This window comes from Oryza glaberrima, chromosome 1 (assembly GCF_000147395.1).
Source record: "Oryza glaberrima chromosome 1, OglaRS2, whole genome shotgun sequence".
Taxonomy (NCBI): Eukaryota; Viridiplantae; Streptophyta; class Magnoliopsida; order Poales; family Poaceae; genus Oryza; species Oryza glaberrima.
In genome coordinates this window covers 30959596-30983703 of record NC_068326.1, presented here as the reverse complement: position 1 = coordinate 30983703, position 24108 = coordinate 30959596, and the positions used below count along the sequence as shown (strand labels likewise).

The window sequence follows — 24108 nt, the reverse complement described above, 5'->3', positions numbered from 1 at the left end:
TTTAGTGTATAGTAGTTGAGAAGGATAAAAATAAAACCTTTTGAATCATCCGTACTACTTAAAAAGAGCGGTCCAATGGCGGTAGCGGTAAATCTGCCGTCCCACCTACTCCCATTCCCATTGCAGATTTTGCACAGTAACCTTAAACTTCTCAATATTAGATAACTAAATTTAAATAGATAGTTACATATAAATTCCCTACAGAAAAATTAAATTAGACATAAACGAATAATATGTTCTTACTTATTTTAGGCAATACTATGATATTTTACATTTTATTTATCCGTAGAGAAGCAGGCATTTAGCTAATCATATCGAAAGTTTAATTCACTATCTGTTGACTAATAAACGATAAGCTAGCATGAGAAACAACATAGTGGAGAACGGAAAATAATTCTCTTGGTGAGAATATAAAAACATAAATATCATGATGTTGCACAATATGATTTTTTTTAAAATTGATGGTCAAAAGATAGGGTTTAACTGATAAAGTCAAAATGAGAAACGGTAATTTGTAACTGCAAAGGGACACTACCAGATAAAAGGGCATTACTCACGGTTCGTAACCTCTTATAGTTCCGGTTATACAACCGGGACTACGAATACGGGACTAGAGATGGAGCCAGGTCAAGTCTGGTTGCTAGTTTTTTTTCGTTTTTTCATTGTTTTTAAAATTGAATATTGATTTCACTCCATCCCTAAATCGTGAAAACCCAAATCATCATAGATCACAAAACAAAAGGATATGTCCAAATCCTCAAATCGATCATCTCCAAATACATCACAAATTCAAAAGGAATTACATCACAAATACATCACATATTCATATCACACGCAAATCAAATACATCTTAGATCCAGAATCGCAAATTCTCAAAAAAAAAAAACAGATCCATGCGCCCCACTGCCGCCTCCTGCTTCCCCTCCGGCAGAGCCGCAGGCCACCGCTTGCCGCGCGGCCCTCCGCACGGCCACGCCGCCGGTCGCCATCCCCCGCCCTACGTGCAGCCTGCCGCCACCAGCCGCGTCCCCGCCCCGCCCGGCCGCCAACCCCGGCCTCGCTCTCCTCGAAGCTAGGTTCCTCGCTCGATCTGGAGAGGAATAAGAGAGAGAAGGAGAAAATGATAAGAGAGAGAGTAGGAATAGGAGATGAGAAGTTTGGGAGGATAAATCTTTGGGATTATATACTGTATACGGATTTTCAATCCAACCGGGACTGAAGATCAATTTTTATTCCCGGTTGATCACACCAACCGAGACTAAAAATCCACGGCCCCTGACAGGTTCGGATAGAAAATGAAACGGGACTAAATATCATCTAGGGCTAATAGAGTTTTAAATCGGAAAAAAAATCATTTTAGTCCCGGTTTCTATTTAAATTGGGATTACTGTGGTTTTTAGCTAACTCAGTAAAGATGGTTTCTCCAGTTGTGGGAGTACATCAGTTAAAAAAAAGATATTATTATTGTTGTGATTGGGTATGCAAAAGTTGGATCGTTAGTTACTTCCTAAGTAGCGGCTATATAAGAAAGATATTTTTTATTAATTTGCTAATAATGTATAATAATGCAACTAAGGAATTCATTATCCACGATGCCTATTCTTGTCAAACTTATTCTATGGCATGCCGATCTTTAGCTATTATTTACTACCTCCGTTCCATAAAAATTAAATTTATAGAGAATTAATGACATATTAGTAGGATAGACAAATGACTAAAATAACCCTATTTAATGAACATAGTACATGCAGACATTCCATATATAAACTTGATTAAAAGGAATATCACGACAATGGATTAGAAATGAGATGGAAGGAAAGAAGATTACAAGGAAATACAATCAGTTTACTGGGTTCCACATTAGTAGAAATACAATTTTTATGGGACAAAGGTTTAAAGCTAGAAATTTAATTTTTATGGGACAGAGATAGTAGTTTCCTAGGTTTATTTTTATGGGACGTAAAGAGTAGGCATACCTAGTTGGCCTACTGTTTATGTGGGTCGGACAAACGGGCTTCACCCGGTTTTGCAAACCAAAAGACGAAAATTAAAATGAGCGTTAATGAGCTACTCCCTCCGTCTCCATAAGTGACGGTCAGACGGACGTATAATTTATCCGTTGAATATTGTATAGTGTAAATTGCATTGATGGTCTTTAAACTTGTAAGCAAGTTTTATCTAGGTGCACGAACTTACAAAGTATATATCACGGTCCCTAAACATGGTTTATTATATCATCCCGGATCACGGTCCAAAATCTCATTTGACCGTGGTCTTGTCTACGTGGCATGCCATGCAGACGACGACATGGCACATTATTATTATTATTATTATTATTATTATTATTATTATTATTATTATTATTATTATTATTATTATTATTTCTCTCTTTTTCCTCTTTCATTTCTCTCTTCTTTGCCCTCTTCCTCTGAGAGTAGCGACGCTTGGCGACGATGACAGTGGTCAGCACGGGGGAACTCGAGGTGGCTCCAGTAGAGGAACAAGATAAAAGAAGAGTAGGAAAAAGAAAAGGGGAAAAGGAAAAAAAATACCATGTCATCATCCGTGTGGCGTGCCACGTTGATAAGACCATGGTCAAATGACGCTTTGGACCAGAATGATATAATAAATCAAGTTTAGAGACCTCGATGTGCACTTTACAAGTTTCTGGACCTAAGTGAAATCTCATGATAAGTTTAAGGACCGTTAGTGCATTTCACTCTATTTTATATGTACTATGTCTAATACTTAATGAACTAGATTAGAGAAGTACTTCCTCCGTCTTTTTTTTTACGGATGGACTAGATGATTTCAAATAATTATGCTTTACTAAAGTATTGTAAACCAAAAATCTAGGAGAAGATAATTTCTTAGATTAAAAAAAGACAAAACATAATATTATACTTAGTCGAGTAGATATATGTGTAATACATGGGTTTTTCAATAAATACAAGGAATACCTACCGTGTCCATCACTAATCCGTGTAAGACTATAATTTTAACCTGTCAAAAATAGGTTAAGTAGAAGGCTAAAAAGATCACTACATCCCTTCATTAATATGGAAAGAAAACAAGAACGAAGAAAGGAGATTATTATTAGTTTGATGGCTAATACCACGGCAACTGAAGAAGGAGAGGCGGCGGTGGCTCGATCTCGGCGGTGAAGAGGGGAGAGAGCTTGAGTGGGCGAAGATGAGGGAGGGGTGGAGAAAGGGAAGAGGAGCGTATCCGCCGATGAAGGGAAGAGAGAGAGGTGGAGAACAACAGCGTTGGAGATCGGGCTATCAATGTTGGTGTTTGGTGGAGGGGAAGGGGAGGGATGAAAATAATAAAGGTGAGAGGCCGACAGCAAGACTATTATGTGGTTAGAGTATATATGTGTTTTTTTACAAGGACTGAAGCATAAAAGTTTTTATTGATTTGGTAATAAAAATAAGAATAGCTGACATGTAAAAATATAGGGGATAAACGAGAAAGCTCTTAGCGGTAGCATCCATGGAAGGATGATGTGAACTATTCGTGGTCTTAATTTATATATGGCAACCTAAGACCACTGATAACAAGTGTTCTCCATCGTACACGCCCTTATGGCGGTGATCATGAACAAACCCGATTTTGTTCATTATTCAACCGCACCCACTTGCTCACAGATGCCTCAGCTTCCAAATTCAACCGCAGTATTGTTGAGGCTTTGTTCGTAGAGTGAAATTCCAAATTCCTGCACAGAAAATGTGGTGGTTATGAATTTATAAATAATTAATTATCAGCTTAAAATTTTTCAAAATGAACTTATATGATTTTTTTGAATACAACTTTTGTATACACTTTTTTTAAAAAAAAGCACATAGGGCATGTTCACTTTGTTGCCATTTTTAACCTTACAGATATTTAGTAACTGATCACAGTTATTTGATAAGATTTTTTTAGCATCAAAGTGAACAAACCCATAATTTAGGAAGTGTGAAAAAACACAAGAGTTGAGTTGGAAAAGTCACCTACTAGTACTAAATAACTGTGATCAGTCCTTCGAATTTTGGAAGGAGTCCGGGCTAAATTAAAGGTAGACACAGAACGGGCACACAATGAAAGGACGCGCGAGAACGCGCCTTTTCTGGTTCGCCACTGCCCCGGCCACGCCATCCGCCGCTCCTCTGCACTACTAGAACTTGCATGAGCTGGGGCCCAACCTGTCAACAACGCCAATCGGTGCCCCCTCCGTGCCCGCACGTCCCAGTCAATGCCCCCACTCTCCATCGCACCACGCCTCACCCGTCTACGTCCCCCGTTAGTCCGTTACGTGCACCACTGCTTTTCTCCTCCGCCCGCCCTGTTCGAAGTGACGATCTTACCCTTAGCCGTGGGCTCAGCGCCGTCTACTAGTATTTCCAAAATACTACTACATTTATATTCGTAGGCTGTGTTTTGGTAAGAGGGTAAAAACTTTTACAGTGGCACATCGGATATACGGAGACGAATTTATTAAGCTTAAGTAATCCGTTATTAGTAAATGTTTGCTGTAGCACCACATTATGAAATCATAGAGTAATTAGGTTTAAAAGATTCGTCTCGCAAACTAGTTGCAATTTGTGCAATTAGTTATTTTTAAGTTTATATTTAATACTTGATGCGGGTGTTCAAACATTCAATGTGGTAGAGTGAAAAATTTTAGGGTGTGATCTAAACAGGACCTTTTTTACTACAACTAATGAGGGCATGTTTAGTTAGTGAAATGAAAATTTTTAGGTGCCACATTGGACATTTGACTGGATATCGGAAGGGGTTTTCGGACAAGAATGAAAAAACTAATTTCATGACTCGCCTGGAAACCGCGAGACGAATCTTTTGAGCCTAATTAATCCATCATTAGCACATGTGGGTTACTGTAGCACTTATGGCTAATCATGGTCTAGTTAGGCTCAAAAGATTCGTTTCGTGATTTACATACAAACTGTGCAATTAGTTTTTTCTTTTTATCTATATTTAATGTTTTATATATGTGTCAAAGATTTGATGTGATGTTTTTTTAGAAAAGTTTTTGGGGAGCTAAACAGGCCCTGAACTACTGCTACTCCAGTAAAGCTAGTGATGGAATAGTAGAATTTAATATGCACGTTACCTTCTTTCTGGCTTCTGCTACGGTTATAAAAAGTTGAATCGGATCAATCAAGATTGTAAGGAAAAAGGTTAACAGTACGTCAGAATAAATAAAATGCATGGCACTGCTAGACGTGACCGTAATGCAGAGCTAACGCCATGCTCGGTGGAGTAACGCTCCCGTGTACTCGCAGCAGGCGCCGCACTAAGAATTAGGTGTACCAAGCAGGCGAAAACAAATTCCTCCGGAAGAAATGGTACTCCTACCACCAGTACAGGCCAGAACAAACAAGCGAGCGGTAGTAAAAGGCGGGGAAAGCGGCAAAGCTTCCGAAGGCGGGGCGCGCGCGGTGGGTCCCACGGCGAGGAGAAGCTGCCGCCGCGCGAATCACTGCCTCCAGATGCCCGCCCTCGCGCGCCGCTGGCCCACGTCTGTCGGCCGAGACCACGCCCGGTCCTCGCGCATATCGCCATGCGCCCGCCCGAACACGCGCCTCCCGCACCGCCCACTACGAGCCCGCCACGCCATCCGAAGCCTCGACACCCACACGGGCCACAGGCCGAGCAGCGCGCGCTGATCACCGGCCGCGGCCTGGATGGGGGGCTGGCAGCCGCGCACACGTGGCCTGGAGAGGTCGCCCACACGCACACGTTATTCTCAAGGTCACGAGGAGAACAACAACGCAGCCGCGATTCCATCGTACGAATAGATCGACGGTGCTAGCGAAAGATGCAGGCACCCCACCGCACAAGGCGCTCCCCCATCCACACTTGTCTCCTTCCATGCCCACTGCCTGTACAGCCACTATTTACGTTGCTTTTCATGGATTAGATCTCCGGCTAACCACCACCGTCTCTATACCGCGTGTCAGTAATGTGAACGATTTGATAATAATTCTTCGCCGCAATTGTACTGCTAGGAACGGAATTTGTGCAGCGCTGAGCTGTTGTGACTAGAAACACATTGCAGTAACTTTATGGCGCGCCTCTACCCTGCCAACTGTCAAAAGATGAAAAGTGAAGGAGCGTTAAACAAGCCCTGTTTGAGTAGTAGCATTCGTCCAATGAAATGCGTCATTTGCATAACCATTAATCGTCGTGTCGCATAGATGGCAACAAACTACTACTCCTGCGAGTACTCTCACTATGATGGACGGCAAAAACGCACCGGCGCTAATAAATGAGAGCGTATGTTTCTCAACCATGCATCTTACCTTTTGGATCGAAAGACCAAAAATAAAAACGTCAATCAAACTCAGTGTGCACAGATATTTTTGTGACTTTCTGAATAATTTCTTCATACTAATATAAAGGAATACATACACTCCACGGTTTAGTCCATCTCATCGCCGGCATGATCTGTTCTAATTAACAGATCCCAAGATGGATTTCGCCCTCGGCAGAAAAACTATTTACAAGGCTCTTCCGTCTCTCACAGGCTACTAAACAAAAACACAAAGAGGACCAAAACATCGGAGAGAAATATCCATCAAAGAAGAAAATAAGAGAGAAACTACAAAGTCGTCAGCTAACCCATCCTGAGCTAGTTCTCTACCGGCGGCGGCCGGTTCAGATCCAGATCGAAAGCTGCCGCCTTGTTCGCCGTAACCGCTGGAGGTGACGGCGCGAGATCAACCACCGACGAGGAGTCGGAGTCACTTTGTGCAACCGCCGCCACGGTGACCGGCGGTGCAAGCTTCATCATACGGTATCCAGCCGCAGCTGCGGCAGCCGCTGCAGCCTGCTCATAGAAAAAGTAAGGATGCGTTGCTGGACGTGCAACGGGATATCCTCTGAAAGGAAAGCGAACGCCGGTGCCGGCGACTGCAGTCACAGCAGCCGCGCGGTGGAACAAATCCAAGTCCAGAGTCGGCGGCAGAGGCATGGCCCGCATAGGCGTCTGAACCCCGCCGCCACCGGTGTCTACCGTGCTATTGCTGCTGGGGCTGCCGCCACAGTCGACCATCGACTGTGATGCAAACGGAAAGTTTGTTTTTGCCTTGGCACCCCGGAACTCTCGAGCGGCGGCGTCGTAGGCGCGGGCGGCCTCCTCTGCCGTGTCGTAGGTACCGAGCCACACCCGGCTCTTCTTGGCAGGGTCACGGATCTCCGCTGCGTAACGCCCCCACGGGCGCTTGCGGACGCCCCTGTAGTGAGGACCCCCGGCTCCGACACCTCCGCCGACGCCAAGACCAAGCCCGGTGGGTGGCGCCACAGCAACCTTCTCCACCGTAGCTGCTCTGGGCGCCATGGGTGCAGCAGGTTTACAAGTGGCGGGCGCGGATCTCTGGTAAACCGGGTGGGTGTTTTGGGAGGTTGGGTTTGGGTGTGTGTGGCGTCTAGGATAAGGAGAGACAGGGGAGGCCGTATTTATAGAAGGGCGAGGGGTTAAAAAAAACGCAGCTGGGAAAAAGGGAAGCGAGTGGTGGAGCGGCGGTAGGGAATAAAACTCGGCGCAGTCAGCGAGCGGTTTGACTGTCCTCTCCTTGCCGCCGCCCCTCGTCTTTAGCGAGGCGGCATTAAAATTAGGCGAGCGCTTTTCCGTTTTGGCCACTACAACTGCACCAATTTTGGAAACGTATGGCAGCTGTTAGGGTCAGTTTTGCATCTCAGTACCCATGATTTATGGTGTTTTACGGTAAAATTTTTGGCTGTCACGCTAGCGGGACTGTATAGCATGCCACAAAGCTTGTTACGTGAAATTACCCCTCCGTCCGAAAATATACTCCTTCCATTCCCTATCGCCGTTTCAGGATTGTTTTTTTTTTACGAAAGAAGTATGTTTCAAAATATAACGATTTTTAGCCTATTTAAAAAATATTAAGGTTAGCTAAAATGCTTTATTTTTAGTTGTTTCAACTTGTTAGTTTTTAAATTTTGAATTGCATATATTCCCTTTCTAGGCTTTTGATTGGTTTTAGCATTATTGAAATAATGATAATCATATGAATCAATATAATATTATGTGTATCGTGATAGAAAATTTGAATAAAAGAATCTTATATTTTAGGACGGAAGGAGTAAGTGATTAATTACATTTTTAAGGAAAAAATCAATTGAAACCTAAACTAATCAAATTTAGGGTGTATTTAGTTCATGTTAAAATTGGATGTTTGATTGAAATTGAAACGATGTGACGAAAAAGTTAAAAATTTATGTGTGTGAAAAAGTTTTGATGTGATGAAAAAGTTAAAAATTTAAAGAAAAAGTTGGGAACTAAACGGGTCTTATGTAGTGAAACTCTGCTTTTGCAGGGAGCCCTAATGGTGGCTGGTGGGAAATGAAACGGCTGGGCAACCAACGAGATGCTTCCGCCGGCCGCCGGGGGCGCGCGGGGAAAAGCGTCCGAACGCGAGTGCCAGAATGGAAAAAGGCTCCCAGATTATCCCAAAAGCGAAGCGAGGAGGGGGGAGGAGGAAGCAAAGCCGCCGCTCGGGACGCGGCCCCACCTGGAGCGGGGGGCGGCACGTAGTGCGAGCACGTCGCGGGCGGTGCGGGCCCCACGGCGAGGAAGACGACGCATCACGATCCGTGCGTCCCGAGCTGGGGTCAGGCGCGGGCGGGGGCAGCGTCGGCGTCGGCATCGGTATCGGCAGCAGGCGGCCTGCGCGTAAAGACACGTGGGCCGCGGCGGCCACCACCCTCCACGCTGTCGTCGTGTTCCGCGCACGCCTCCCGCGCCAACGGATCGTCAACTTTAGCTAGCTGAGTCTGAGCGGCGCGTGTTGGGGGGAGGAACCTTGTCGTGCGGGGAAATTTTGGTGCCGCAAGCAAAGATACGCCGCTCGTAGACGGACCCGCTCGCCGCTCGCATCGGATTTGGAATATTTGGTTTTCGGAAGCCACTGATGCTTCCTGTGTTTTCGTGGTGATAAGAAAAGAAGCTTACGTGATGCTTTTCTGTGAATAGACCAGGAGTGTTGGCTTTTCTTTTGGCGCCAGTAGTCGTCACCAAATGATGCATCATGACAACTGATGCAACTATTTCGAAAACAGGCATGACCGAAGGTCTAAAATCTTACTACTGCACAAATTTGAGTCAATTATTTGTAGCAAAAGATTTCATTATACGTTGTACGAGTACGAGAAAGAAAAGTCATGAGAAGCCTAACTACACTGGCTTCGTTTGATACTCACCGGGAGCTTTAGTTTCTACGTGCTCACGAAATTGATGATTCATCGAGCCCCATATGCTGTTACTAGTACAGTTTCGGAGTATAGTACCATCTACCGATGTTAGTCTCAAACATGTCTAACCCTATCAGTCTTTCGCGGCAGAGAAAAAAATGTTTTCCTCGATCCAGCTATGCGCTATCCACGTTGAGTGTGATTGAGGAGCTACTTTTGAGTTGAGTATACAAGAAACTATGCAGCTCTCGTGAACCTCACAAATCGGCAGAGAACACCCAGGACGCAGAAGATCACCCGACGGTGCGCGCTAACGGCGATCGCGGAGAGAGCGTGGGGCGCGGCGCGCGGTGGGCCTGGCTGGCGGTGGCGGGGCATCCAAATGTCGGCATCACCCGGCTCCGCGGGCGGGCGTGCTGCTTGGATCGCGGGGACGTGGGGCACCCACCGCTACCGCTGCTGGCTGCGCCTGCGCTGCGCCACTGGGGGCAGACGGGCGGGCGCGGGTTTCTTTTATTTCGAGGCGCAGGCGCGTCCGTCGCCTAGACCGACAGTTTAGTACAGCCGCCCCCGTGCCACCCACCCACGCGCGCGGCGAGGGAACCGGCACGCGCCGGTTCCCCGCGGATTGCGTGATGCCGCCGCGCGCGCCGCTTCCATCACACGCTTGCGGCAGCGGGGCGCTAGCTGCCACTTTCGTGATGGACCGGACGAATGAATTGCTAGGCGTACCTATGACCATGTACCAGGCGCTGCTAGCTACCATCCATTTATGAGTCGGATGGATAGGACATCAAGCGCCCCACCTTGCCGACGCATCAGTTCCCGATTCTGTTATCCTCGACGGCAAAGGCTGTGATTAATTGGATCCAAAATTTGGATTTTGGTTAAAATTGGAGATGATATGATTGAAAAGTTGTGTGTGTATAATAAGTTGATGTGATGAAAAAGGATTGAAGTTTGAATCCTAATTTTGAATCTAAACACAGCCAAAGCATACGAGCTCGGAATCGTCCAGACGCTACTGTCTCAAAGGAAGCATAGCAATACTAGTACAGTATTTATTTTAGAAAAGGGAAGCACTCAAAATCAATAGCATCATTGGTTGGCATACTAAGCCAAAGAAAAACTTAATTTTAAAATATTTTCAATATAGAGTAGTTTTTTTAACAATAACATTTATATCGCTGAAAACAAATATATAAAAATATAACTTATAAAAGTTTATTAGGGAATATCATCAACTGATGAGGTTGCATATTCTATCAGACTCAGGGTTCACAAAACCGATGGGATTTCGTGAAAACCGATCGGCTTTCATGAAATCGCTAGGAATCAGTTTATAAAAACTGGTTGTTATTAGTCAGTCATCGTACGGCGTTGACCGAAAGTCATCGGTTTTTACCGGTTTTGGCAAACCAGTGAGGAACGATTTTTACTTCGAAATCGAAAAGTTAAACCATGGTCAGACTTCACATCTCCCTGGGCAAATTATATACTACCTCTACTCAACGATACAAGTATTTCAAGTCCAACTCGGTTTTTGTTAATTTCGAATACTTAAATTATCAAGCCACTAAAAAAACTACTAGTATGTTAATATTCCAAACCGAATACAACTCCACGTTTATTAATTCCAATATTTCTGAATTATTAAACCATAAACATAGTAACATAGTAAATAGAGAATCCAAGGCAAATACAACTAGGCTGTGTTTAGATTTAAAGTTTGGATCCAAACTTCAGTCCTTTTCCATCACATCAACCTGTCATACACACACAACTTTTCAGTCACATCATCTCCAATTTTAATCAAAATCTAAACTTTGCGCTGAATTAAACACAGCCCTAGTAGATAACTAATTCTGGTTTTGACAATATTAAAATAACATACTAAAAAGTGACACAAAATATATTACATCCGTCCATAAAAGGACACAGTTTTACCTTGTCAGATATTACTAGAGACTAAGCATTAGTATAAATGACCACTATGTCGTTCATAAATTTGGAGATAAAACGAGAAGCAATGAGACAGTAGCTAACAATTGCTAGATTGTTGGATTGAATATTTTTTGGGGGGCATATATAAATACGTTTTCGTAACTCATGCGCCTAGGGAAATACGGAGTAATAAGGAAACTAATTGAAGTAGGAGTATATGTAGGCTGCCATGAAAGTGATACTCATAAGTCATAACCAAAGCGCTACTTCATCCATTTTAAAATATAACAACTTTCAACATCTAAAATATAATCAACTTCTTATCAATATTTTATTCTCAACTAATCACAACTATCAGTTATTTATTTTTTTTATCTAGTTACCACCCATAACCTTTCTTCGTTTAATTTTATCTACTAACTTTTAATAACGGTGTCCAATATTGACGGAGGTAGTAGCGAGTAGGGAATATTTGGGTGGAGCTGTTTCGAGCGGCAGCTAATGCACCCCACTTTGGAGACGGAATTATTGAGGAAGGAATTTATGGTGCCGAGGTGGAGTTGGACTGATGTGGTGGTGTGCCGCGCGTGGGTCGCACTGTTCCACGCACTTGGTTTGGCCGCGTCGCTAATAAAATCCGGACACATTAGCGTAAACAAAATCTACGTACACGGGGCGTGGCCCCACTACCCAGCCACACAGCTGGCAGGTGCGTATCCATCGGGCCGTATCCCTATTCTTTTATACGCCGTCGAAAAGGACGGGTGGGGACTGGGGACAGGGCGAAAGAGACACGCTGAAAAAAAAAAGGACGCGAAAACGAGAGTGGGGAGAGAGACCCGGGCCGTCTTCTACGTGCCGCCTCTCCAAATCAGTCGTGGAGAGGGGCGCGTGGGTCAGCATCGCATCTCACCCTCGCGAACGGCGCGGCGCCAGGTGGAGATACGGGGCGTGGACGCACGGGATTGCCCGGCGACGCCGGCACTTGTCCCGTTATGTTTTTTCTTTCCTTGGTGGCGAATGATGCCAGTGGCGGGCGGCGTGGACCGCGCGGCGCGGGGAGTGGGAGGGGACAGAGACGTCGCTGCTCGCGGCGCCTACCGGGTCCAAGTCGTTATTATCCCTCCGCTCCCACTTGACGTCTCGACCTGCCGCTGCGTAAACAACGCGGCTGGGCGTGCCGGCCTCGCCGGCCCGTATCTCACCTTTGGAATTCGGCGACGGTGGTGGGAGAAGCGGTTGAGTCTACTTGGGTGGGCCCTACCGCTGCTGGCAAACGTAAGCACCACATGTCGATACTCCACGTCTCCACGTCTTCGTATATGGATTTGGATTGTTATTACTCCCTCCATTCCAAATTGATCTACATATTGTTTTTTTAGTTATTCCTAAATTATCTACATATTTGTGTTCATGTATTAAGCCCTGTTTAGATCCTCTAAAATGGCAAAAGTTTTGCCATTTTATAGCACTTTTTGCCATTTTGGATCTAAACACTACTAGCAAAAGTTGGCAATTTGGCATTTGATATTTGCTAGTCCATGGCAGCAAATTGTGCCAAAAAGTGCTTTGGGACCACTACCTCTCTCTTTCTCTCTCTCACTTTAGTGCTAGAATGGCAAAACTTTAACATGCATCTAAACACCAACTAGTACTTTTGCAATGCCAAAACTTTTACCACCAAACCTTTTGCCATTTGCCATTTGCCATTTGCCATTCCAAATGGATATAAACAGACCCTAAGTCTATTTGTTATTGTGCATTGGAGTAAATGGACATTGATGCATGTGTCCATGCACACAAGTATTTATAACCCACTTGTAATATCTTGATTTGTTGTTGGCTAGGAAATAGTGGGAATAATGCATGCATCGAGTTTGTTGCTAGAGTAAATATAGTATGAGAGAGTTATTAGCTTTTCTTGGTCTTGGTGTACCTATGAAATATGTAGATCAATTTGGAATGGAGAGAGTACTATACTTCCTTAGGCCATTAGCAGTGCAGGTCACGCACTACCGGAACTTCATGTGCCAAATAAGTTTTGAGTGTGAGCCCGAATGATTTGAGCCACGGATCCACACTGCGAGTTGCCTTCCAAATAGTATCAAGTGGGCCCGGATTCAGTACTATAGCATACAATAACCAAGAAAGTGACGTTGCTGCAGAGCCATGTTCCTGTTGTTTAGCCTGCAGCGCAGTGAGGAACTCGTTGCTCAAGTAGGATGCGAAGAACCGAGTGGAGGAACGGGCCCCACCAACCTTTTTCGCCACGTAGACGAGGTTCTGCCCCATTGTGAAGGGCCTTAGGGCATCCACAATGTAAGCCACTTCTAAAGTGTCCTCACTAACTGAGAGCGCTAGTAGCGGAACTCAGCTCGCAATGGTAGACACCCCTTTATAGGCTCTTCAAAATCCGAAACAACTGGATGAAGGCACTCAAACTCACAATGGGTCCACAGTGGATATTTTCCTATACTACCCCTTTCTTCCCCCACCCTCTCTCTCTTCTCTTTTTTCTCCGCCTCTTTCCCCTCCTCTTCTTTTTTCTTCGCTCGACGCCACCTCACTCCCTCCCCTCCCTCTCCCTCTCTCTCCCGCGAGCGCCGGCGCCACCTCCCCAGCCACCGCCGCCGCCGCTTTCTCCTCTCTCTCTCGCCGCTGCTGCTTGCCTCTCTCTCGCCGCCACGCGGAGGAGGCCAAGGCGGAGGTGGAGGAGGTCGCGGTGGCCGAGGTCGTGGAGGCCACCGGATCCGGTTGTCGTCGCCGCGGATCCGGTCGTCGTCGCCATCGCCTCTCTCTTCTCTCTCTCTCTCGACGCCGCCTCCCTCCTCACTGCTCCGACGACACCGCCTGTCTCTCTCGCTGCCGCCTCGGGTTCTTCCCCACCGCCGTCAGCCTCCTCCCACCGACGAGGTCGAGGGTAACCGTGTCCACGAGCGCCCGAAGCCCCCCAACACATCGCCTGGCTGCGGCTCCCCATGAAAAGCTGGCGAGGAGCGGAGAGAGCCGCGTCCCTCAGCAGTGAGACGTGTTCCATCGCGGAGGTACGGCGCAAACGGAAAAGTGAAGCGCCGTCGCTAGGGGTATGACCTGGTGATACCGATTATAGATGGCCTTACTCCACCGTAGTACAAGCTGGCAGCTCCTCCACCGTTGGATGGGAAATCAGTACGGTATGTAGAAGTACAACTGGTTATCATGGAATACGTTGTACGACTCCTTCAAGCATACTGATAAACACCACATAGATTGTCTTTTTTTTTTTTTACGGAAGGCGTACTTCCTCCTACTTTTTAAGATAGCCTTTCTCTAAATTTATTATTCTATGTGGTGTCAAATCTTCACATATATTATCTTTTTTTATGGGGGGAGTAGTCATTAGCAACGTACAAACCGCTACTTGGTCCCAAATCCCAATCAATTTCAAACAAAAACTTTTCCACATGGCGTAAATCTGCCAATTTTCTACCTTTTTCAATAGTGTAAGAGCATACATAATTTGATGAGGTTAACGTCGACTGCATGTGTAGTTCACCCACTACTAAAAAAGGGGCATAGGTATCGGTTGGGAACCGGTTATAAGTGCCGGTTTCCCAACCGGTACCTATTGGTTGGTACTAATAATAGTAACTGGCACCTATGACAATTATTAAAACGGCACCTTTAGTTTTGCTCGAGCGAAAAAAAAGGGAGCCGGCTCGAATGGAGCCGATCTCACTGAGCACCATCGCCATGCGCCAAATCAAATTGAAATCCCCAAATCATCTACGGATCGTAACCAAAATCGATTGACATCACATATAATCATGAGTAAAATGCACCAGCGGTCCTTAAACTTGTCAGGAGGTTTCACTTAGGTCCACGAACTTGCAAAGCGCACATCGAGGTCCCTAAACTTGGTTTATTGTATCATTCCAGTCCAAAACCGCGTTTGATGGTGGTCTTGCCTACGTGGCACGCCACGTGAACGATGACATGGATTTTTTTAAAAAAATTTCTCCCTTCTTCCTTCTTTTTTTCACCACAGCAACAGCCCCTCCCCTCGTGCCGCCTCTCACCACCGAGAAAAAAGAAGGAAGAAGAGAGAAAAAAATAATAAAAAATTACATGTCATTGTCCACGTGGCGTGCCACGTAGGCAAGACCACAGTCAAACGCGGCTTTGGACCGGGATGATACAATAAACCAAGTTTAGAGACCTCGATGTGCACTTTGTAAGTTCGTGGACCTAAGTGAAACCTCCTGACAAGTTTAAGGACCGCTAGTGTATTTTACTCTATAATCATTCACAAATCGTCACCAAAATCGATTGACATCACGAACATACTCCAATAAAATCATTCACAAATCCACCAAAACATCTAAAAATTCACAAATCCCCAAGGCTTTGTCTGCTTCGTCGCCGCGGGCCCTCTTGTGCCGCCGCCTCCCCTCCCGCCAGATCCGACGGAGGGGAGGACGCCGCCGCCCGCCGTCGCACGCCGCCTCCCCTCCCGCCGGATCCGACGGAGGGGGAGGGGGGCGCCGCCACCTCCCATCTCGCCTCCGCTGGGACGCCGCCGCGCGCTACAGGCGAGAGAGAGAGAACGAGAGAGACCAGAGAGATTGAGAGAGGAGAGAGAGAGAGAGAGATTGAGACGAGGCGATAAGGTTGGTTGACTTATAGGACGAGGCCGATGCGTCGGCCTGGATCGGCTCGGCTCAGTTTAGATAGGGGTAGGGTTTTTTAAAAAACCGGCACCTATAATTTATTATTGGTGTCGGTTTTAAAGAAGAACCGACACCTATAGTATAGGTGCCGGTTTTTCCTTTAGAAAACCGACACCTATATTATATTAAAGGTGTCGGGTTTTTAAAAAACTGGCACCTATACTATAGGTGTTGGTTCTTCTTTAGAACTGGCACCTATAGTTGTTTAAAGGTGTCGGTTTTACGTGTTTTGAGTTCACGGAGGAGGGAAAAGCATTATAGGTGCCGGTTTTAGCTGTTCCGTCACCTATAGTGCCGATCTATATGAAGTTTTTTTTTACTAGTGGCCGCGTGTCTTTAAAGTGATATGGAGAAGATAGGAGATGAAACAATACTTACATATTGCCCAATTTATATTTCCAATACCTTTACATGGATCCCCCCTCTCTCTATATATATATATATCACTTATTAGTACAGTATATGAGACTGACACACCAATATTGTATAAACAATCTATAAACCGCTGTCCATGTGCATGAAGTTTTATTACAATTAACATACGTCAGTTTTAGGGACAAAATTGTAGATTACTCATTACTTCGTAGATACTAGATTCTACATCCTACCTCCACCCAAAATAAGTGCAGCCGTGAGTATCCGTGTTCAACGTTTGATTGTTCGTCTTATTTGAAAAAAATATAATTTTTTTTAAAAAAATTAGTCACACATAAAGTACTATTCATGTTTTATCATTTAATAACATAAAAATACTAATAAAAAAATTCAAATAAGATAAACGGTCAAACGTTGGACATAAACAGCGCAAAACTGTACTTATTTTAGAACGGAGGGAGTACAAGCGAAGGGCGACGGTTGTCGTTGAGTGTAAATGTGGGTATACACTATATAAATAGACAAATATCCCACCGCGTTGCTGTGAAAAATTAAACTGCTTAATATGTAAAAATAAGATGCAATATGGTTATTAATACTAAAACAAATTTTTACATATGAATTTTGAGCCTAAAAGTAATTGAGATTGAGATTGCATGGTTTTAAGATGGAAGAAAGAAAAGACAGTTTAAACCATATATCTATCATTCTAAGTAGAAATAACTATGGTTGTATGGTTAATGAGAAAAGAGAAAATATCATTAACTATATTTAGTGTGATGAACTATATACTTGATGATGATTTCGGCTAGCCCATCAAACAAATCATGGACCATTTTCCTACATTCCGGATGATCGTCGATGGCATCTGAGATTTGAAGACGTGAGCAAACGAAAAATTTCCTTTCATGCTTTGGGCCTTAGCATTTTTATAGGCCAGAGAGCCCAAGGGATGAAAGCAGCGTATCAGCCCAGGAGATGATCTGTTTCTCAATCCAGCTAGGCAAGAATGTGGTAGAAATAATATTCGCTGATGTATAATGGAAACAAATAGCCATGCGCATAAACGAATACGGGCATTGTATTCGAGAAATTCGGCACAGAAGGAGCTATGGACTATCCGTTACGTTAATCATTGTGACATGGATCTTGGTATTGCTAAAAACCTGCTTTGTGCTGCCGTGTTGGCAACTTCGTAACTTCAGGGCTGTTCAAATTATAGCCAAAATAAACATTATCAAATTTTGATAATGTCAAAATTTTGTTAAGTTGGCAATATTACTAAAATTTTGACATGATTTCTTACGTATTTATCAAAGTTTGACAACAAACTAAATGTAGATATTTTTTTATAACTTTATAAAAAAATTGTATAGTCGAAAATGGCATCAATCTAAATAACCCCTTCATTTTGCTATACACATTTGATCTATGAGCGAAGAGTTAGCCCGGACCAAAAGCAATCAACGAAGCAGATACAGTAATCGAATGCGAAGCGCTAGACAAAACCTTACCTGTGTGATCGCTGGAGGGCTGGAGGCTGTTCCACTGGGACCAGCATCATCTTAACCTTGCCCGCCGGCATCGAGGCCCTGAAGCCACCGCCGCCGCTGCCATCGCTACTGCCGCTTCCGCATATTTGCTGGGAATAAGTCTATTTTTCGTCCCTCATTTCTTGTGTCTGGTTAAATCGCCTCTCTTAATCGCAAAACCAGATATAATGCCTCCATCTTTAAAAACCAATGCAAATAAACTCTTTCGGTTGGTTTGAAAGCGGTCTTATCCTAGTCTACGTGTTGTTCATGGGACCCACATGTCACTGTGAAAAAAAACAAAAATTTAACAGCCCCCACATACCTGATCTAATTTTCTTTTCCCTCGTCTCTCTCTCACCAGGTGGCGGCAGCGGCCAGCCTCATCGGGGCTACGGCCAGAGTTCCGACTCCGATGGTAGCGTCAAGAGCCATGACAAGTGGTTGCGATTGCTTGAGGATGACGACGGTGAGCCCCATGCATGTTCTGCCCAAGGGTGGCCCACCATTCCACCACCGCGAACAGCTGCCGCGACTTGCCATTCCCGTCCTCCTTCGACGTCGGCACTCGGCACCGGCGTTCCCTGCCCGATAGCACGTACGCTGGTGGCGGACTGGGCGACGTCCACCGCACGGATGAGGTCCAGCTCGACAAGCCGTAGCACCGTGGCAGCCGCAGCCGCCATGCGACGGCGGCCGTCGTCACCGGCGCCCACGAACGTCACATACTCACGTCTTCTCCTCCTCCGACTAGCTTGCTCAGCCCATCCATGGCGCGCACTACAACCACCACAACAACTTGCGAGGTTGCGACACAATGCAATGCAAGCAAATGAATAGCAAAGTCTACGCAAAGAATCGATCAAGCAAATGATAGGATGACAAGGTCACATTCGTTGACGAAGCGATGCTTTCCATGTTGTTGTCACCGCCGGACATGCACGGGAGCCACACGGTGCCGTCGGTATGCAACCAAATCAGTTGCAATTGGGGATATGGGGACGAATCTATTGATGATTTGGGCAGAGGGAGAAGGAAATGCAGAACATGTATAATGGGAGAGGAGATGACGAGCCACGTTGGGTCAGCGAGAGAGAGACAAGGAGCGCCGGTCACCAAGGACATCGGGCTAGCAGCAAGCGTCGGCGTGGTGGGTGTGTTTTTTCATGACTAGTATTGGGGAGATAAGACACAGAAGAAAAACTATGAAACGTATCCCGTCAAGGAACGGGAAATTAATAACCCAACCGACAACTAGATCAAACCAGCAGATGTGAAACTCTGTCCTCCAAACCTTATCCTCGAGACATCTATGACACTCATCTTTGTCTCTGCTCGCATCCCCTTCCTCTTCTCTCCGTTTCCTCCTCCCTCCCGTCCTTAATGACTCCGCCCCACAGCCGCCGTCCTCCTTCCTCCCTTCCTCGACTCCTCTACCCCACAGTCGTCATCCTCCCCCTCCTTCCCTTCCTATGATTTCATCTCAGGTCGCCGGAGAACCAAAAGACGTCGTCCCCAATGCTAACGGTGTTTTCCATTGTCTTTCCCCTTCTCACACCAGATCGGAGGGCATCAGTTAGACTGTGGAGGCCGATGAGATCATGGGACCGCCGAAATTGGTGGGGTCAGCAAAAAGGAAAGCAACTACAGTAGCAAGATTGCCTAAGGAGGAAGAAGAGAGAAGAAGCGAGGTATCAAGCCTGATACATCGAGTATCATCCATGATACCTCGGGTGATAGTATCAAGCTTGATATCTAGGTACCAGGCGATACCCATAGATACCAGGTTACCAGGTATCAGATATCATATCGTGAGGATACCTCGGGTGGTAGTATCAAGCTTGGTACCTAGGTACCAGCCGATACCCATAGATACCAGGTTGCCAAGTACCAGGTATCAGGTATCATATCGTGAGGAGGAAGCTCGGGCAGTCACCCGCCTGGCCATAGGTGAGCCATTTACCTCTGGCTCCTATTTTCTTGCCCCTTTCTCCCCTCAACACACTACATCATTTCCTATTGTTGCTGCGATATGGAGCAAGCTCGACGCGGTCTACTCAAAGTAGTTATGGCAGTAGGGGAGGAGGGAAAATCGTGTGGACAGTGTGGGGGACAGATTAAATTTGTCGGGTGTTTTAATTATCCCGTTGCTTTCATAATGCCACGGGATCCCGTGCGGTAGCAGCCCTCTTTTTCATGACTAGTATTGGGGAGATGAAGACACAAAAGATAGGCGCAGGTGGCAGGGCAGCAAGGACGACGTGCAGCTGCCGCCGACTTCCGCCCTCGCCACGCTTGTCGCACTGCTGCGGCCGGCCTCTGCCGCCACTGACCACGCGTTGTAGCCTATAGGTGGCCTCCATGCCGTGCGGGATGAGGTGCACCGCCGCTGTGTGGGAGCCTTCCCCATCTCTCTCTTTTTCTCGAGCTCGGCTCGCCGCTCGCCAGACCCGTGTCATCGTCGTTGCCGTCGCTGTCTGCTTCCACTTGCCAACCGTGTCCTTTGCCGCCGCAGCGGACCAGTCCCTCTCCTCCGACGGCGCGACGCCAGGGTGACGCATCGATGTGCGTGAAGGTTGAGAAAGAGGAGTGGGGCTGGCTGGGGCAAATGGGCCCCATCGTATTTTTAGTTTGGAATAAGTTCACTGGAGGTCCCTCAACTTAAAAGTGAGATTTGTTGAAGTCCCTTAACCATAAAACCAGAAATATGTACCCATAAACTTACACAAACCGTACACTTAAGGTTATACGGCAGTATATATGGGTGGTTTCACTGACGTGGCATCCTAGTCAGAAAAAATTAAAAAAAGTACGTGGAGCCCACATGTCAGCTGCACATTTTTTTTCTTCTCCTCTTCTCTCTTCTCTTTTCTCTCTTCTCTTCTTTAGTGAGGGAGGCCAGCGGTGGGCAGAGCAGCGGATGGCGGAATAGCGGCCGGAGTGCGGCGTCGCCTCGAGCGCCGCAACAGGAGGAGGGAAAGGGGAGGCACCCGGCGGGAGATGGGGGAGGGGAGAGGCGCGACGACGAGGATGGCACGGAGATGAGAGGTGCGGTGCGGTGACGGGGATGGCGAGGCGATGGGGGACGGGGTGCGGGGCAGGTGAGCGTCGCGCGTGGCTACCCTGGAGGCGGGGGGTCGCTTCGTGCGCGCCGCATCACCGGGGGCGCGTCGACTGGTGGGTGTGGGCGGCCGTTCTCCGCCAACTTTGCCCTCTACTCCCCACTCATCTCCACCTCATCTCACCGCGCCAGCGCCACCATCGAGGCACCGACCCTCTTGCGGCCGCCGCGGGGTCGGAGGAGGAAGCTGCTGTCACGTGCCCTATTTACGTCAAGCCGTTCCCCTCTGAGCTGGCGGTGTCGGACCACCTCGTCGGTTGCCTTGTGGTGGCGGGAGGAGCCCGTCCCTACGCGGCACGTACCTGGCTGGTGATCCCCTCGCGTTCGTCATGGAGGTGGTGAAGAAGCTGCTCGGGTGGGCCCCACATATACTTTTTTAATTGTTTTGCTGACTAGGATGCCACGACAGCAAAACCACCATATATACTACCATAGGACCTTGAGTGCATGGTTTGTGTGAGTTTAGGAGTACACATTTCTAGTTTTATGGTTAAGGGACCTAAAAAAATCTCGCTGTTAAATCGATGGACCTCCGATGAACTTATTCCTTTTACTTTTAATCTTATCACTTTGGGACACACTTCTATTTTCAATTCCTTTGATGACTAGGCTACCACGTCAGCACACTTTATTAAGTTAATCAGCCACGTCAGCAAAAACCGCTTTTCAAACCAGTGAATAAGTTGATCTGCACCGGTTTTCAAAGTTTGGGAATGTGTTATACTCGGTTTTATGGTTGAGAGATACGATTCGACCAAGGGCAAAAGATGAGGGATCTTAAATAGACTTATTTCTATTTGCTGCTCGGTTACAGCGGAGTATGTACGGCATGCGTCTGTTTGGTCTTTGGAGCCTCGACTGGGCCTCGTGGAGAATACTCTTGTTTATGGGCCCAAATTGCCACAACCTGAAATTTTTGGACCATAAAATTTTGGGAGGCCCAAAATGTCATGGATGGTAACATGTGGGAGGGCCCAATCTGCCATGGCTGCTTTCATGGACCCACCGGGCAACCGGACCTTGGGCCAAATTTACTACGCCAAGAAAAGGGCTTAGATTAACCAGCATAATTAGCTCTGCTAATGGGACACCGTAACTAGATCTTTACCCGCACATGCACCGAAAAACTTCCTCACACGGCCGAACAAGATCGCCGTGCGAATTTGCACACAACGGCACGGCGGTAGGCAGGCAGCGCAGCAGGCCGCCGTGTGTGCCACTGCTGCAGCCCGCCGGCCTGGGCCGCCTGGCCGCCAACACGTCCAGTACGCCGTTCGTTACCCAAAGCGATCGTCAAATCCGGTCGGACCACACGCACGCTAAGCACAACGCGAACGCATCCGGCCTCCTCCTCTCTCGCTTTTATTTTTTTTTTCTTCCTTCCTTCCTTCCCCTCTGCCTCTCTTCCGCCGTTCCACCCACCTCACGCTCTCCTCCCTCTCCACAAAACCACCGCGCCCTGCCGCCCTCCCGGCCGGCCTCCCCAACGCCTCGCGAGGGGCACCGCCCTTTCCGCCGCCGCCGCAAGGGGGCCTGGGTCGCCGAGCCTCACGAGGAAATGCCCGCCCAGAAGCGCCCTCTCCAGCCGGCCGACTCTGACGATTCCGACGGCCACGTCCCAGTCGGCCGCGCCGCCTCCAGCCGCGGCGGGGGTGGTGGAGTCTCGCACGAGTCGGATGGAGAAGACGCCGCGCGCCGGGCAAGGGAGCCGCCTCGGGACCAGCGGGACGGGGGTGAGACGGACGGCACGCCGCGCCGACACACCTCTCTCTGTCTCTCGATTCACGCGCATCGCGCTCGATGCCATGGGCTGTGGACGTGCCTAACAGGTTTTGTCTGCGTTTCATGATGGGTTTCGCAGATCCCGACGAGGGAGATGGCGGCGGTGGAGACGGAAGCGGCGGCGGCAGCGACAGCGAGTCGTCTCTGAACGGCGCCGGCGACAAGGACGAGTAAGCCTTCCTATCTCCCTCCCCTACCTCTCCCGGGTCGCCTCGCGTGGCCCGTGGTGGTAATCTGACCTCGCCGCTGCTTTTTGTGTCGTGCACTACCCGCTTACTCCCGTTCGTTACTTCTGCGACTCCGCTCTCCGGCGAGGCACGTGGCCAGCCACCGAGCCGGCCGGTGAGCTACTGTATACTATACGTGGCGATTCTCGATGATTGCTTCGTTCCAATTGTTCCTTTTTTTCTGTCATCTTTGCGTTGGGTAATCTGATCAAGTTGCACGAAGGGTACTGGTAGAAATTAGCTTACGATGCTATGCATGCTTTCGATCGCCATGAGGCGCGTGTTTTCACGGGGACGGCGTGACAGAGATGGTGGCGAATGCCTGGGGGCAAGATCGAAGCAGCATCGATGAACACTGGTGATGATGCGATGCTGTCATGGCGTGGCGTAGGCGCGTATCCGCTGATTCTCAGACTTGTCCATCTGGCCTTTCTGATCCCTTCTAGGCAGGGGCTGATGTGTAATGCAAGTACGCAGCTACGGAAGAGTTGATGTTCTTCTAGCGTCATTGATTTATGGATCATTATTAATTCATTATCTTTAGTTCCATGACTTCTGTTGGATAGAAGCATCTACAGCTTGGATTCATTCTTAGAGTTAAAAACCTTTCATATTTTCGTTAATATATAGACAGTCTGCATCTTCAACTCTAACTCTATGCAGCATGATTTAAATTCAAGATGCTAATCATAACATGCCACTAGAGAACTGGTGCCATTGTCAGTTTGGTACCCACAGTTTGACCGTGGTATAAACGATCACGAGAGTTTGCAATGTTAAACTACTGTTTGATCCCTCGAAACCAGACCATAAACCAATGAAAAGTTCAGGAGTTCTAAAAGTGTAGAGTCGATCGAGTGCAAGACCTGCCCATTTCGTCAAAATGATCTGCTGGGCTCACAATCATATATTGAGCAAATATTGCGGTCACTTTATACCTACTAGGGGGGTTGTTTCTTCCAGTCCATACATTTACGATAGTTCTGCATCTTCTTCTATCACGACCAAACGTTTCTGCACTACATAGCTAGCTTCTTCAAAGAAAAGGGTGGGTAGTATGAATATTGAAAGCCCTCTCAGATAAAAATTTATCACACTCCCACCGTTTAGAGTCTTGGTTGGATAGTACTGTTTACGCGAAGTGAAACCTGACTATATCTTTTATTCTACCGCATAGATTACTTTCGTAGGTAGGT

At 47.0% G+C, this 24108-nt stretch overlaps 1 protein-coding gene across 1 annotated transcript; it reads right to left on the bottom strand.

The window, feature by feature from the left end:
* Positions 1-6365: 6365 nt before the first annotated feature.
* LOC127761397 (ethylene-responsive transcription factor 8-like) lies at positions 6366-7450 on the bottom strand. The gene has a single exon (XM_052285687.1). The coding sequence runs from the start codon at positions 7343-7345 to the stop codon at positions 6638-6640; it is 708 nt and encodes a 235-aa protein (XP_052141647.1). The 5' UTR covers positions 7346-7450; the 3' UTR covers positions 6366-6637.
* Positions 7451-24108: the final 16658 nt, after the last annotated feature.